This window comes from Myxine glutinosa, chromosome 12 (genome assembly GCF_964187855.1).
Source record: "Myxine glutinosa chromosome 12, kmMyxGlut1.1, whole genome shotgun sequence".
NCBI lineage: Eukaryota > Metazoa > Chordata > Myxini > Myxiniformes > Myxinidae > Myxine > Myxine glutinosa.
In genome coordinates this window covers 34486301-34504413 of record NC_136272.1, presented here as the reverse complement: position 1 = coordinate 34504413, position 18113 = coordinate 34486301, and the positions used below count along the sequence as shown (strand labels likewise).

The window sequence follows — 18113 nt, the reverse complement described above, 5'->3', positions numbered from 1 at the left end:
GGTTTCGATATTTGGTTAGGCCAATGTCATGTGTCTAGCCACGCGGAGCTCGATTTTTCATTTTCGCCCCAAGGTCAAGGTCACAAGGTCACGAAATTTAGAAAAGTCGATTTTTGATGGTTTTATTACATTGTTCGCTTCCTGAAAGGGTGAAATGTCGTACATGATCTTATATTATCACATACATCATGAAATACAAGTTTTCCAACAAATTTCAGAATCTTTGACCTTTGAAGGTCACAAAGGTCAAATTTTCAAAGTTGTCAGAATCGAACCGAATTTTCGGTATTGTGTAGCTAGCTAACCTCACAACTGATTATACATTATTTTCTATTTCATTTCGAGGTCAGTAACCTTCGTTTTGACATTTCCGGGCCTCGCCTGTCCGGGCCTGTTTCGGTTACAGTCCGTCCTTTATCATTGAATACCGCTCGCTCGTGAACCATCGTCGTCTCCTGACTTGTATAGATTAATATTGTTTTGTAATAACATTGATATTATACCACTATATTTAGTGTTGCTCGTGCTTTTGTTATTAGGAACGGCCTTGGAAAAACGCCACGATAAAACTATGTTAACACGGATATACACCTCAACGCGCAACCCCCTTGGTGGGGAAAACCCCTTTTGTTGGGGGGAGGGGGATTGTTGTTTAGTTATATCGCCACATCGCCACAACCTACATCGTGTAACCCTTGGTCTCCCTGTCGAGTTTGGTTGAGATTAGATAAGTAACGTTCAAATGTATCATGGTCATATATCGTCAGACACCAAATTGCGCATTTTAGTATGATATCAAATTGAGCCGTTTCAATGGCAATCTGTCGAAAATTGAAGTATTGCACCTATATCATTATCAGTAAATCAGGCATGTCTCACTAAATGTTAAAGATAGAATTACAGAACTGAATTACAGAATTACAGAACTTCATTTCTTTCTCCTTTTATCCCAGGTAGAGGTTACGTATTTCTCCTTTTATACCTAAATTACCTAAAATTTTACCTAAACTAAGATAAAATTCTAATAATAATAATATAATTCATAATATAATAATAATATAATTCTATATATAATATAATATAATATTATTATATTATCTATCTATAATTCCACTAATCTCTGTGTGTATGTTTGTTTGTACGTTTGTTTGTTTGTATGTCTGTGACCGCTGTTTCTCGACAACTACCGGTCCGATATACTTGAAACTTGCCAGGTATATTGCTGGGGACCCGAGGATGTGCCTTTTCAAGGTTTCATATTAATCGGACAATTACTTACCGAGCTATGTCCAAAAAACGATTCAACCAATCAGAGAGCAGCGAGCTATCGCGTGTGCCGAACGTGGCGGACACACTCTGCCTCGGATGGCACATTTGAGAGCGTATTCATTTATTTCACGTTTGCAAACTATGTTGCCGTTAAACTATGTTTTAAAACTAATAAAAACTAATTTGCGATTCATCGTAACTGCGATATACGACCTTCCGGACAGTGAGGACTGCACTTCCGGCATCCAATCACAGAACGCGTTATTGCGTAGGCGTGGGCCGATGTGAGAGCGAGCTGATGCTGAGCCCAGCGCGTGCGCCATTACGGTACGTAATTCGATTTCTTCCGGAGAAAATAATAATTTCTCGATTTCTTATGCGCATTATTTCTCCCAATTCAGTCAGAGCGAAGGGCGGAAGCGAAGAGCGTTGTTTTTTTTTGTTTACGGGCGTACGGGCGGGGGTAGAGTGTACGGGTAGCGTTTTTTTTTTTTTTTGGGCACATTTGAGAGCGTATTCATTTATTTCACGTTGGCAAACTATGTTGCCGCTATGTTGCCGTTAAACTATGTTTTAAAACTAATTAAAACTAATTTGCGATTCTTTCGCTTTCCTGCGCATTTGTGCACGCTATGGCGATTTCTTTACCAAACTCCGCTAGCCGTTAGCTTTGGACCAAACCATTTCATGTAAATAGAGGGGGGGGGGATTGTCACCGTACTCGCAAGCCGTTAGCTTTGGACCAAACCATTGCATGTAAATAGAGGGGGGGGGGGGATATACTTTTAGATATATATATAGTACGGGCATGCCCTAGTATATATAATATATTATAATATATTATAATATATTATAATATATATATATATATATATATATATATATATATATATATATATAATATATATATATATTATATATATATTATATATATATATTAGATTATTATAATATAATATAGATAATAATATAATTCTAAGATAAGATTCTAAGGTAGAGGTTTTTTATACCTAAATTTCTCATGTTAATTAACTAATTTGCATAATCATGAATATTGAGTATTCATTGAAATTACAAATGTTGGTTAAAAATCAGAAACTGTCAACTTCAACACCTCTGAGAAATTATTGAAGAGATTTATTGAAATCAAAATCTGCACCAATGCATTTCCAAATCAAAGGCAATTACAATTATACCCCATTTGGTGCTCTGGATTATGAATAATTAGGGCCAATAAGCAAAATCGAACCCTATGGCCCTGATGACCCTCACAAAACCATCTTCTCCTTCATTTCTTATTCGTTGCATTTAAGTGCTTGCATTGAGTTCTTGGAATAGCAGTTGCTCAATTTGTTACCCAAACTCCACTCACTTATCACAATTGTGCGTGCTCTTGTTAGCTCACCTGGAACGAAGTTCAGGTGAGCTTATGCGATGGCGCGTCGTCCGTCCGTCAGTAAACACTTGAAACTTCTTCTCCGAAACCGCTGTTGGGATTGCGACCAAATTTGGCACAAATGATATTTGTTGTGTTGCGACTAAAGTTTGTTCACGGCATTAAAAAAAATCGGGGTCCAAGGGGGTTTACTGGGGGAGCGGGGTTCAAAGGTTTGACCACCCCAAAATAGGAATTTACTTTTTTTCTCTGAAACTACACACAATATTTCGATGAAACTTCACCACACCCTTCATCACCCGTGATGTACCAATATTTATTCAAGGCATTAAAAAAAATTGGGATCTGAGGAGGTATACATGGGAGGGGGAGGTGGGTTTGCCCCCCAAATAGGTATTTTTTGTTTGTTTAAAGTCTTATGATTATGTTAGTATGATTCTCCATGCTGCCCTGTCTTCGAGCAACCATTGAAATTGGTTTAAAATACCTTTAGTCAGTGCAGTATACTGTTTATTCTACCAGGTGAACGCTAGGGGTATTGCCCCTATGTTTTTTATGGTTCCATAAGACAGTTTCACAATGTATAAAATTGTCATATATTGATCACGTCATCTTTGCAGGTTTTCTACCAACAATAACGTCTGCCGAGAGCTTTTTTCTGTCCCAACTTATGCTTGCTCCGCCACGAGAACTCTTTAAGAAGACGCCACGGCAGCTTTGTACTACAGACCTAACCTCCATTCCTGTCCAACCGATAGACATCAGTGGACTACAGTTGACGTTGGCAGGTCTGTTTTAACGTGGAAATCTACCTCCCTTCTTTGTTTCACCACCTACGTTTTTGTACACACATTGTTAGCCCCCTTTGGACTTGGTCTGAAACGGAGGGCTTATGGATTTGGTCTCGTCCGTGCGTCCGCAACCATATCTCGGAGATGTATGGACCGACTTTGTTCAAACTTGGCACAAAAGACAATACATGTAGGTATACATATGCACATCATTTTGTTTCACGATGTGATCAAAGATGGCTGACTGGTAGACTGGCGGCCATTTTAGTTGTAAAAAAACCCGATATTGGCCACATCCTCAAATATCTCGGACATGCATTTACTGATCTCGTTCAAATTTGGAACACAGATAAAGAATAATGGGTTACATATGCAAGTCTTTTTTTCGAGATCAGATCCAAGATGGCTGAATGGCGGTCATTTTGTTACTTAAACTTGGCCCCATCCATTTCTTGGACATGCATGGACCAATTTTCTTCAAACTTGGCACAAAGACAATACATGAGTATACATATGCAGAAGATTTTGTTTTGTAATCCGACCAAAGATGGCCGACTGGCGGCATTTAACTCCATATAGCAAAATTACTAAAACCACGAGGGTTGTGACATTGTGTCTTTTTCTTCTTGTTTTCCTTTTTTCTTTCAGTTTTCCAACATGTTTGTAATGCTCTCTTTTCAAAGAAACTATCACTTCTTTATTCTTCATGTATGACTGATAATTTATATCTGATTGTATTGATATTTGGGGAATAAAATGTGAAATAGAAGGTGATTATGTATAGTTCCTTTTGTTTGCTCATACCTGTGAAGCTACAATTTTATCCAAAATCACCGTGACGATTATCAGGCCACTGGGTTCAGCATTCAAATGGCATACCCAAGAAGATGTTGAAACTCCAAAGGCAATCGGTATTTTTGCCACTTTCGTAATATTTGTGAGGCTGACAAGATGAAAACTTCATCGCATCCTGAGCTTTAAGGCCACTTGACTCTTGAATGGTTATTTAATATCACTGTATATCTATCTGCTTGTGTTATGAGTGCAAAATATGGCGGACAAACTGTAAATGTTATGTGACACTAAAGGGACGTATCTAGCGTGTATATCCTGACATATGAGCAGATGAAAGAGACTTTGGTGCCTTGATGTCAACATTTGACGAATGAGGATTTTCCCAACTTTGGACCGATGCTGCAAGATCTGATGCTGCACTGCAAGTCTAGGAGCCTCCCATATTCTGCTGAGAATATACTCGTATAATATGTAGGACAAGTTCATGACATTAAGCCTGGTGTTGGCTTAACGGTTAAGGTGGCTGACTCGAGATCTCGGGGACCTGAGTTCAAGCCCCGGTCATGTTATTGAATTAACATCAGGTGGGTTGACTCGGCCTGTCTTCCTTCTGAGGTTGGCAAAATGAGTATCAGCTTACTGGGAAGAATGAGCCATTCGAGTATCCTGCGTCGGAGTGGCGACTCGTCCAGGATTGTGCCCAATAGCCTCGGAAACTGCTGTGGCATCCCTATGCATCTGAATATGCAAAAAGGAGTGCTCTCTCTCTCTCTCTCTCTCTCTCTCTCTCTCTCTCTCTCTCTCTCTCTCTCTCTCTCTCTCTCTGTCTCTCTCTCTCTCTGTCTCTCTGTCTCTCTGTCTCTCTCTCTGTCTCTCTCTCTCTCTCTCTCTCTCTCTCTCTCTGTCTCTCTGTCTCTCTGTCTCTCTGTCTCTCTCTCCTATTCACAAAGCACTTGTGGTTGCTCAATGGTTTGATGAGCATGACATAGATGTTATCCACATGTCATGGCCTTCTCGGTCACTAGATCTGAACCGACCTTTTACAACCATTTCTTGAACAAAAGGGGAAGACCACAATGATCTATTTCCTTGCTGTGTATTGTCTTCCATCTTTGCTTACCCCTTGTGCTCCTTCATCATCATTAAGTTGCTTTCCCTTCTCAATCTCCATATTTCTTTCAGGTAAAGATCAAATCTCTTTACTTGCGGGGAATTATAGGGCTTTATACCCTCACGCCCTTCTGCCCTTCCCCAACCCCCTCCCCCCTTCCTCCATGATATAATAAAAATAGTGAATAGTCCCAAGCGGGACAGGCACTCGTCTCCCAATGGAGGACGGCCGTAATCAGGCGGCAATAGGGGATAAAGAGGGTCTTCAGAGTCTTAAGGGTTGTTTCCCCTCAGCGAGCAGATGTTTTCACATGAAGTCTTGGGTGTCTTAGGGTCTTAAAGGGTATTGTGGGTTATTTCGGGTTATTGGGGTATTTAAAAGGTTTTTCAATATTATGTAATTGATGCATGTACTTGCGTTCTGTACAGACAGATAGACAAGCAGACCCAAATGCAATACCCTCTGTTCAGGTGAGGATAATTAACAGGTTTAAATTAAACAACGAAACATCTCATGAGATGACGGAATCTCGTGATATGTGATGGTCATACAAACATAGAATACATTTTGAGTTAATTAGCTAATTACCTCACCACCAGGATGGAATTTTTTTTGAAGGCCTCCATCAATTTTTGCACATCAATCTCATGAATCGTTATGCCGAGTTTCAAAACGATCCATTGAAACGCCTCATAAGACTAGGGAAAATCGAGAAAATGTTAATGGACCCACTGCCGGAGGGATTAACTGAAGGACATCGCATTATGGCCTTTACAGCTCTTCTCGACTTTGGCGCAGACAAGCTAATAATAGTGCAATCCTCGTCGAGACAAAAAAATGGTAAAATGAATCTATCTGTTCCTGATGAAGTATTACCAGTTTTTTATTTTTAGAGTCTTGTCTTTTGTTTTGCCATGATGTGCAGAGCGGCAGTCAGAGCTGCCAATGCAAGGTAAAGCTAGCGTGCCCAGCGTGTTGGCAGACCCAGACCACGATTCAGCCAACTCGGTGTATGACAGCAAAGCGGCCCACAAAGTCATCGAGGATCTGGTATTGGGATCCAAGCCACCTGTTGAGGGTGAGTCACAGCATCAATTTTCGTTTTTCACATTTATTTTATTTTCATTTTCTGCAACTGTTTGCTTTCCCGAGTCGTTTATTTTTCACGCTGAGGAGGATTAATTTAGATCATTATTATTAGGTCAACACAATTGTAATGAAATAATTGATTGTCCTCTGCGTGGGATTACATTGAAGAATATTTTTAATGCTCGGGAGAGGGAGTCTGACTTTTATGCACAAAGAACATACCAAAATACAAAGGTACTTGAAGTACCTATCAAAAAGTACATCAAAGGAACATCTAAATACAGAACAGTAACCTCATTTCGGCCAGGACCCTTCTCTACCAGTCGCTCTCATTGATTTCTATTTTATAGCCTCGAAAGCGGCCAATTATCTCATCGAGGCCACAGCAGATGTAATGTTTTGAATTATGCCGCAGTAGTCCAAAGGTTGTGTCACGTACAGGCGAGAGGAATTGCATACATCTTGTCGCCCAGGGGGAATCTTGACCTTTCTTTGTATGGACATGCATATATTCAGTTTTAAGGCCATTTTATTAACCAAAATACAATTACTAATTTGCTAACATTATAATTCAAATTCACAACCATTTAAAATGGTACACTATTTCGTTTAGTATTTATGATATAACATTTGTGATATGTGGGTACAAAGGTGCTTGCATTTATCAGTCGAAGACAGAGGCCGCTGTGCTCCAGACGACATCTGCAAACACTCCACGTGAGGAGTAGGCTGGCCTTCACCCCACCCTGCCATCTCGCCAACAGCCCGGCTGGGCCACAACACTCTCAGAGCAGGCTTTATTAACTAAATGAATGAATGAATGAATGAGCGTTTTAAGGCCATTTTTCCCCACTAGACCAGGGGTTAGCCTTGCGGGCCCCATGACAATCATGGTTCCCTGTTTGAGGCAATGTTTTTATGGCCGGATGCCTTTCCTGACGCCAACCCTTAGTCGCCTCTTACAATGCACAGGGATACAGTGTACCTATTCTAAACCGGGGTACACACCGTTATCATTCATCCCAGCAAGCTGGTACTCAATTTTCCGACCTCGGAAGGATGACAGGCTGAGTCAACCCCCCTGGCGTTAATTCGGCGATCGATCGGGATTCGAACCCAGGATCCTAGGATCCCAAGCCGGCACCCTAACCGCTAAGCCAACACCAGGCTAAACTAAACTAAACTAAACCAACTAAATAGTCTCCAATAATTAATCACCTTTATAATTATCCAATTAAAATACATTTCTCCTTTGTAACATGCTTGCTGAGTAAAAACAATGTCGGTGTTTGTTGGTGTGTGTCTGCCTGTACGTGTGGATTAAAATCTTCGACATCTCCTTCCTCTTGTCATGTAATGACAATTAATGAAGAAGATTTTTTCAAAATTTACTTTATCTTTTTAATTCTCATGGATACTTTTTTATTGATTGATGGGCCTGTACTTCACCAGACGTCCTCTGGGTGGGTAGCAGTGACATGTTTTTACCTCATACGCTGCCTCTCCATTGAGATTTCACCCATCGTCGGCTATCCAGATAGTTGTAATGCTCTTTCATCTGAAGGATCTGGCACCTGGTGAAGCCGCTGAATGAGGTCATGTTCCACACTGTCGAAACAGCTGGTAGAAACAGGGTGCAAATGGAGCTGAAAAGCAGGTCTGCCACCACATTGTCCCCTCCAGGTGGGAACTGGAGCTGAAAACCCACTCCGGCGAGGAAGGTTGGACCACTGGTGCATTCAGAGCAGTGTATGGTTTGTACCGCAGAGAGCCACCAGAACTGTGAGGGCTTGATGTGGAGGGAAAGTGGAGGGAAAATGCATGATTATACAGATAAAGTCTTACCCCAGTCCATTCCCAGGGCTCGTCCCTTCAGTGCTGCTGGTGGAGCGGTACCATTGTTGTCGAACACCAGGAACCGCATCAGGTCATGCTGACTGGGAAAGCAACTTCAGTTTCTGATGCTGGCTCCATATGGAGGCGTGGTGGATGGCCGTGATGTTGGACTGAAGCACAGAGATGCTGTTAGCCCAATCACTCTGTGAAGGTGATCACTGTGGACGAATAAGACAGGCCCATGTACATCAACAAATAATACTAAACTGAGTATGGGATGTTGTTGTATTTTAGCAGTTTAAATTAGCAAGGCTGTCAGCAGTTTCTTGCCGAGCATCTTCCAGTTCTTGACCAGCTTTTGCTGCGCTGTAGTTTGCAAAGAGCGTCATCACAAGATTGATATTTTCTGAGATGGTTCTTGGGGCTTGGCATAAGCAAAAGCATGTGAGATGCCACATAACTTCAGCATTGTCTCTTCAGTCATATGACATTGGCACAAGTCCAGCAACTATTCTTATTCACATATTTAGCATGTCGTAGAGAGATAATTAAATATGTATCAATCCCATACAAGCCTTGTCTTTATCCCTATGTGGCTGGTGTGTCTGTATGTGACCATGGTATGTGTGTGATTCTTCATTGATCATCCATAATTGCAAAATAACAATCTAACTATTTTTCTCGTTACCATTCCTTTTATCCATTGGTTCGAAGACCATTCCATCATCCATTTAAAAAAAACACTTGCCCTGCACTTGCCACTGCAAAATGCTCCATCCTATTGGACTTTTATTCACCATCTTAAGCACTCACATGAACCTACCAAAAATTATTTCGTTATTTGGTCAAAACAAACACAGTGTACATAAATCGATGAATTTACATTCCCAAAAAAAACACATGAAATTAACTATTCTTAAGACTAATTAATATGAACATGCAAAATCGCAAAGAAAGTTTCATCATTCTTAATCCCAAAACGCAGGCCCAAGGAGCCGCAATTTCAAAATAAACACACTGCTTGAGCTACAAGGTCATTTCTCCCAATATGTGCAAACGTAAAGTTTTAAAACAATTAAACATTTGCAAAATCTGACATCTTTAAGGTGTAGGTTTTTTTCCAACAAGTGTCTTTGCACACCTGCTTGAGGACTTTAGTCATTCTCCAGCATATTAAAACCCAAATTTCCTGTTTTATTTTCTCTTTTCAGCTAAAAAAACAAACAAAAAAAACTTTTAAGTTAGCAGGTGGTTGCAGATGAGCAAGAAACTAGCAAATTAAGATGCTATTCTGTATAAATGTAAGTAGCATATGCACAAAAGGTAGAATTTCAATCTGCCTTTTTTTTTTTTTTTTACTAATTAATTAACATCTTCCCCAACAAACTTAGAGTCCGTATTGAATCAAAGATAGCAATCTTTATCCCTGCACCGAACATGATACACTAGTTAACAGTACAGAACACATGCATTAGTAGATAGTGTACATTAACATGAATCACAAGGAGATTGATGGACAATGGACAAAGACATGATTTATAGCATTTAAATCGGGGATATCTGGATCAACATCCAATTAATCATAGTTGACTTGTCAAATTCTAAGTTAAAGGTTAAAGTTCCACCATTATTCCACTTTATAGCTGCAAAATGCTAGATTTTAACCACCAGCTCAGACACAGCTCTTCACTTTATCATCTGCATTCCTCCCTCACTTCCAGGCCAAAAAAATTCAAAGCTGTGACCTTCCTCTCATAACAGCCTCACTCGGCTGCATTTTACGCACTGGACTACAGGAATTTAAAAAAAACATTCTACTTGTCAAGCAACAGCAATATATATATACCACCATTTGAGGCCATTTTTCCCCGCAGAGCAGGGATTGGCCTTTTTTGGGCACCGTGGTCCCCTTTTTGAAGCAATGTTTTATGGCCGGATGCCCTTCCTGCCGCCAACCCTGTTAGTCGCCTCTTGCGACACCAAGGAATTACCAGTGAACTGGTACTCGATTTGCCGACCTCAAAGGGATTACAGGCTGAGTCAACCCCCCTTTTTTATTTATTTATAAGGGTTCTGGAAGAACCCGGAACATATAGGCATGCCTTGCGTACAATACCCATTTTAGTGTGTACAAAATTTGAATCTGATAACACAAATTCCATTTTGTGTTCCCAAAATAACTTTGTTTCATTAACATTGTTTAAATGAACTACGTCTTAATCATAGACTGACAATCACAAACTGATGAGGCTGACATGGACCTAATTTTGCACAATCGGTCTACATCGCACCAATTTCATTATTTGTGTCATTTTCCCTCGTATAATCGATTTTTTCTCAACTCCTTAAATTTTTTATCTTTCCTTCAATATGTAATCAATACATTTACTTGCATGGCATAAGCCTTGGTTTTCAATGAACAACCCTGTCTAACCTTGAAGTTCCACGAATTTGCTATTAATTGTGTTTCCTTTGAGAACAACCGAGCAGGAAAATATTATTTTCAAGTCCTTTGCTGAAGGACATAATTTTCCTCATTATTTTAGCTTCTCCCAATGTGAAGGCTGGAACCTGGCCCATTCCAAGTTTGGTAACGTCGTGTAAATGTGGGTGTTGCTGAAAAAGGTGTATGGATGTGTGTTCCATGAAGGAAAATAAGTTTTGCTGTTGCTAGGCGATGGGTGTAGAGCACGCTGCATGTTGAAAGAAGTGCAGTGTTTGGAAGACATGGGAGAAATCAGAAACCATTTTGGAAATGCAGAAAAATCAATGCAGACAAATTGATCAGGATATCAAAAAATCAACATAAGGTCACCTCTCATCAGCATAGCCTTAGTCGTCGTTCGCTCTCCCTTAGTGAAACTCGTGAATCAAAACTCGACGGCATTCCTTGAATTCCCTCCAAAATTCTGGTACTCGGGTGTATGTTCATTGCATTTTATGCAAATTGTGCTGGGGTGGCGGGGGGATGGGGGGGGGGGGGGGGAGGGCAGGGAATAAGTGTATGTGTTTGAGCTGCTCGCACTGTTTCCCAATTACCCGTCCACACCCTTTCAATTCACGTCATATCACCCTCTCAATGTTGAAAGATCACTCAAAATTTAATAATCAACACATACCCCATTTTACATTACATCCTCACCAATATTGAATTGACTTGTCGTCCCACACTCAGTTTGTCCATCAGATTTCATCCACATCTGTCCACAAACTTTTGAGATGCACACATAATCTGTCTACACCTTTCCACAGTGAGATGGGGCTGAGGGGCAGACCAACTGAATACAAAGGAGAACGAAGAGGGTTTTGTTCGCATTTTTGTCTCGAGAAAGATTATCTGATGGCACAGTGTAACAGACAGACAGACAACCAGAGGCGAACCCCAAGCCCTAGAATTTAATCAGATTATCCCCAGATGTTCCAAAGGACACCAGTGTCCACTTCCCCCATACTGGCACAGTCTCATCCACAGTTCGGATTAGCAAGCTTACTCACAAAATGAAATTCAAAAAATCGTTTGTCACTAAAGGCTAAATTTAGTCAACCTCATGCAAGAGAAAACCAGCACCCCACACATACAACATACAGACATGTGTTACGTGTTCCTCCCCGACCTCCTAGTCTCGGTATACCTCCGAACCCCAGGAGGAGTCACGGCAGAAACATATATATTACTTATTATAATATACTAGCAGAAGTACCCGGCATTGCCGGGAGGGGAGGGGAGGGGGAAGAGGAGGGGAGGGGAACGGAGGGGAACGGGGGAGAGGGGGGGAGGGGAGGAGAGGGGGGTAGGGGAGAAGAGGGGGGGGGGAAGTACCCGGCATTCCGTGTATAAACGTGAGGGAGAAGAGGGGGGAGGGGAGGAGAGGGGGGGAGGGATGGGAGAGGAGAGGGGTGGGAGGGGGGAGGGGGAAGGGAAGGGGAGGGGGAAGGGGGAGGGGAGGGGGAAAAGAGAGGGGGAGGGGGAAAAGGGAGGGGGAGGGGAGGATGGAGGGGGGAGGGGGAAGGGGAGGGTCAGTCAACAATGGCGTTGCAGTTCTCATGGTCGGAGAGCAGCACAACAATCGCGACATCGTCCTGAATCTTCGCAACAGCACGAAGCGGATTTTGGAGACTCACCGATCCTGTGACGCCCTCCAGTACCGGCGTTGCCGGGTGGGGGAAGGGAGACCCGTACATTCCCAACCCGTACATTCGCCCTCTCGACTCAAGCTCACTCGGACAAAAGCCTCGCACAAATTACACCGTGAAGGCCCAATGGCCATGTCTATGCCACAAATCAAGTACGTGAGCGAGTCGGGCGCACTGAATTGAAAATATATAGAACGCTCATACTCCGTGAAAAGTGAAGCCAACTGGCGGCGGGGATGGAATAACTCACATTATTTCAACCTGAAAGGTGTTTCACATCGCTCCGGTGGATTTACCTGCCGATGCGCTTATTACTTGGATTTGTCCCAATGGAGCAAGGTGATTAAGAGGTCAAAGGATACCAGAGTCAACGACTCTGAAGTTCAGCTACATCTTAGCTCAGCCGCAGCTAAATACAACACAAACTATACATGAATAGGCTAACAACGGCACGTTAACATTTTTTTTTTTTTTTTTTTACTTTACTTTAAACACTTATCGCAGACTCATGCGGCACACTCAATTGATTGTGCTTATTCGGAACATCACGTGATCGCTCTGAGCGAATCAGCGCGCTGCTCTGCCACCGGTCAGAATCCGTGTATAATATTCCTCGCTGAAAAAAAATCTAGGTGAAACATGCTACTATCTATGCTAAATCATGCTAAATCATGCTAAATGCTAATCATGCTAAAATAAAATCTATGCTACTTGCTGGCGGCAAGGAACATCACGTGATCGCGTCACGAACATCATTCGTGATCACGTCATCATGTGATCGTGATCGTCATCAATGAGCGCGAATGAGCGAATCAGCGCGCTGCTCTGCCACCGATTCAGATTCGCTGAAAAAAAATATGGATCTAAAGATGAAAGAAAAGAAAAAAACCTATGTGGTGTGAATGGCAATGTTCCTTGCTGAAATGTGAAAAAACGCAATCGCTTTTCGCTCTGAAATACGTGCGAACGCGTAACTGAGTTAATGGCGGCAAGGAACATCACGTGATCGCTCTGAGCGAATCAGCGCGCTGCTCTGCCACCGGTCAGATTCGGTGCATAATATTCCTCGCTGAAATGCGCTGAGGTAAAAATATGGTAAAAAAAAATTATGAAATAAATTTTTAGGTCGGCCATGTTCTTCCCAGGCTCAATGGCCATGTCTGTGCCAAATATCAAGTACGTGAGCCTCTCCGTTTAGGAGTCTATCGGTAACATTACACACACACACACACACACACACACACACACACACACACACACACACACACACACACACACACACACACACACATACACATACACACACACACACAAACTGTGTTTTATATACAGGGTGATTGAAAAGTAACTCACTATTTTAAAATACTTATAATTTATTTCTTAACTATAATTTTTACAAGAAATGGATATAAGAAGAAAGCGTATAGCATGAAGTTTTATTTAAAATTCGATATGGGCACCAGAATTCGCCACCAGCTTCTCAAGCCGCCCAGGAACCACGTCAACTGATTTCACCAGGAACTCTTGTGGGATGGAAGACATAACTTCTCGTATTCGCCCTTCAAGTTCTTCCAAAGTTGTTGGTTTGGTACAGTAGACTTGCTCTTTTACCCAACCCCAAAGAAAAAAGTCACATGGTGTTAAGTCAGGGCTCCTGGCTGGCCACTCATACGGACCATGACGACCCATCCATCTCCCAGGGAAGTGTGCATTCAGTCATTCACGAACAACAATAGCAAAATGTGGAGGAGCGCCATCTTTCATGAAAATAAAATCTTCAACATTCTCCGAAGCACTGATAATTGGCCAGATTTCGTCTTGCAGCATGGTGAGGTCCCTTTTGGCATTCATGGTATCGCGAAGAATGAAGGGACCTACAATCATTTCCGAAGTCATTCCACACCACACCGTTACCTTGGGCCGATATTGCGTTTTTTCAGAAATAACACGAGGATCTTCTCCTGCCCAGTAATAGCAGTTGTGACGGTTCACAAACCCACCGATGTGAAATACCGCTTCATCAGACCAGAGGATATTTTTAAAGAGATCAGACCAATCTTCATACCAAGCCAGCATCACTCCCCAAACTCCATGCGAATGTCGCAGTCTTCAGCAGAGAGTGCTTGACAGTAGTGCGGCTTCCAAGCATGCCATTTAAGCTCCTTTTTGAGCACAGTTCGTACTGTGTGAAAGGAGAGCCCACTTTCCCTTGCTGCTTGTCGAATTGACTTTCTTGGGCTATGTGTAAACATTTCTTGAACTGCTTGCACTGTCTCCGGGTCACTGGACTTGGAAGGGCGACCGCTTCTTCGAGTATCAGATACAGATCCTGTAGCCATGAGTTTTGCATGACAATTCTTGATCGTCTTTGCCTCAACTTGAGCATGTGCTCCTTTAATGGTCCTCCACCATCTTTGCACTTGAACAACGGATTTCCAAACTTCGTAATGTGCCGCTAGCTGGGCACGCTCCTGCAGGGTAAGACGTCCAGCCATGTTTGTAGGGCTTCCGAATTTCAAACAAAAAATAATCTGAAAAAAAACCAACACAGATTAAATTCTCATACATTAAGGAACAAACACTAAAAATTTGAGAAAAATATTACAATAAATAAATAATTTCTAAATATTTTAAAATAGGGAGTTACTTTTCAATCACCCTGATTTCACCCTGATATATATTATATAGTATTGTTACGGACACGACTTATTAAGATGTTATGCTGGGCCGAGCGGAATGGCCGCCGTGTTCGCACAAGTTACCCGATTATACTCGAACCTTGGCCGAGTCGCGCTACGCTAAATCAATTGAGGAAAGGACACAGCGGCTGGGTTAAAATGACACGACACCAGGGGTACGGTTCTCAAGACCTCCGGAGGAGGTTATAATATTGCGGAAGGTTAGATTACAAAGACAAGAGAGACAGCATAGAAAGGTGGGCACTTAAACACGGTCTTATCTTAGCCCCGACAGACGACAGATAAACGGGACAAGACTGACTCACACGGGGATTGATGGCAAGGAAAGGCAGGTAATCGATGGCTCAAGGTGCACTCTTGGCTCAGGGACGGAATCGACCCGGTCCGGTCCAGAGATGCGGGAGTTCTCACAGCGCTCGGAAGGTGACGTTCTTTCTCCGTGGCTGAGGCGCATCTGACGTCACGTCCGGTAAGTGGCTGCGTATATCCGGCGGGGAGTGACACGCCCTCGGCTAGTTAGCTCCGCCCCAGATGGAATCGGTCCGCCCTTCTTATTGGGTGCGGGGGGGTTACCGGGCTCCGCCCTTGACGAGGAGCTGACAGTGAGCCCCTTCGTGGTAACCCCGTCGGAGCGCATGGTCAATGGCGGCTAACCAAGCCGGTGTGAGGACGCACACTCCCCGCACGCCGTTGTTGTAGTTGTTGTTTCATGGGGAAGATGGGAGGAGGTATGGGGAGGTCCTAAACTCACTACTGGTGCCATACAATCACATTCTGGTGCAACGAAGAGTCAGAATTAATGGAAACGAGTCCTTAACTGACATAGACTAAGAATAACTAGCAAGAGGTCCGAAAGTTGTCTACGTGAGATGCGGTGGACCTCGGCACGACATTTAATGGGGGAAGAAGGGGGAGGTCGGTTCTACAGAGTGTTGTTTACAGACAGTGGGACTAGGGAATGGGGGATTGGGGATAGTTGGGGAGTATTGGGGAAATAGGGGAATATTTACAAGCGGATATGGAGGCCAAGTCCCATATCCGCAACATTGCACCCTTCTCTACCCTCGGGGCATCCCGACCCGATAAATTTTTACCTATTTTAGTGTGGCACTCAGATGTAGTTCCCTCTACTATTAACTCTACCCTGAGTGCGACAGTTTTACAGATATTCACAAATGAGTAAATATGTCCCCCTGCGACGTTGCACCCTTCTCCTCACAGAAACACACCCACAGGATAACCGAATCACGGAAAGAATTCGCAAACTAAACATACAGCCGGTAGGGAGCATTATTTACACAAGACTACGCTGATATTTACACTACGATCCAGGACCTGTTTTTGGAGGAACACATGCAGATGTTATGCATAGAGAGAGCACGCATGCCAGCATCGATACACCAACCCACGAGTGCCCTGTGGCCTTACGGCCTTTAATAATGTGCAGAGCACCCCTTCCAAGCACCAAAAGCACCACCCCATCATGTACAATCAGCACCATCCGGTGCACCAATAAAGCGTTCATAAATCACCGGTGGTGTCGCAGCCGGCCGATGTTCTGCCGCTGGTCTTGCCTTCGTGTGGTGCACTTGGCTTTCTTACTTCTTTCAAAAATAAAGAAAGGCGCCAACCGCGTCCATTTCTTTATTGTGGCCTCAGGGGGCCAACTATTAGTGGTTCACCTGTATGGCATAGGTGCCACTTTGACCCATAGGTCCATCCACGGGTGGTGCTTGGCCGCAAAAGAACTGCGGTCCATTGTGGGTGGCCACCAAAATTGCGGTCCATATGGTGTATCGATCCAGGCAGCAAGCAGCGAAAGTGCAGGCCCACAACTGCGGAGCCAGCACCTCTCTCTCTCCTCTCTCTCTGCCCCAAAGCCAGATCCTCGGAGGTGGGAGACAAAAGAAGCAGACAAGTGAGTAAGGTGGTAAGGGCGCAAAAGTGCACGCAATACAAGGTGATGCACACTGGGGGAACATGGGAACCAGGTGAGACAGGTACGTTCCTACCGTACGCCCCCCCCCCCCCCACCAGGTAACCTACATGGCCCCTCCCTTACCCCTTACTGTATCCACAAAACACAACACTACCCATAAACATCTATTTTACAAATCAACAAACGTCCCTACTGTCTTCCCCGTTCCTCCCATATACCAAATTCGTCTTCTCTCCCTCCTAACCAATCAAATTTGCCATTTTCAACTCAACATCATAATTTGCCATTTCCAATTCATCATCAGTCCCTCCTAGGGAGGGAGAGATGGAATCACCCCAATGTCTCATCCACGTCGTGATGCGTCTCACAAATCCACACAGCAATTCTCCTTCCTGCAACACAAACAAAGAAAACACAGGTGTGGAGTCATCATCACCACAGGTAAGTGGCTGCGTATGGTGCGACAGGTTCATCAATCCTAACTATTTCCTAAATGACTTTAACAACTTTACATTACCCGGGGTCTTTCTCCTGCCAAACCATTGGCCCTCTTACACTATGGGTTCTAAAAACCAATGCCCATTGACCAAACTGTGGTGCTTTTCAATTTGGGGTCTCACTCCCCCGATTCATCTCCCGGTGCCCTCGCACAATTTCTGGGCTGTGGCGTGTACCTCTCCCAGCGGGTCTACCCACCTGCACACCTCCACCACTGCAGTTGCCTCCGAGCTTACCTGCTCCTTACCCTAACCTAACTACCTGGGGAAGGCCCTCTGGCGCTCTCCCCACTCGGTGCCCTCTCTGGCACTGGGCTACCCGATCCACACCCGGGATCCTCAGGCACCCACTGACACTAACGGCTCCCAGAGCCCACCTGCGGCCTCACCTGGCCGACATCCTCACAGTGGTGGAGTGCCCAACCAACTACACACACTAACAGGCTACACGCCCAGCCATTTCCACAACACTAATGCACCCATCCACAACACCATTCTGCAACCGCACCACAAATGCCAATATCCAACCACAATTTACCTATACCCTCTACCTAACA

General features: G+C 43.5%; 1 protein-coding gene across 4 annotated transcripts in view; it reads left to right on the top strand.

Annotated features, from left to right (window-relative positions):
* CNOT11 (CCR4-NOT transcription complex subunit 11) overlaps window positions 1-18113 on the top strand; it is a 58847-nt gene that overhangs the window by 1118 nt on the left and 39616 nt on the right. For all 4 annotated transcript variants that reach the window (XM_078766731.1, XM_068132777.2, XM_078766730.1 and 1 more), the window contains exons 2-3: window positions 3286-3453; window positions 6288-6440. In XM_078766731.1, coding sequence (XP_078622857.1) covers window positions 3286-3453; window positions 6288-6440 — 321 coding nt within the window. The remainder of the gene's footprint in view (window positions 1-3285; window positions 3454-6287; window positions 6441-18113) is intronic.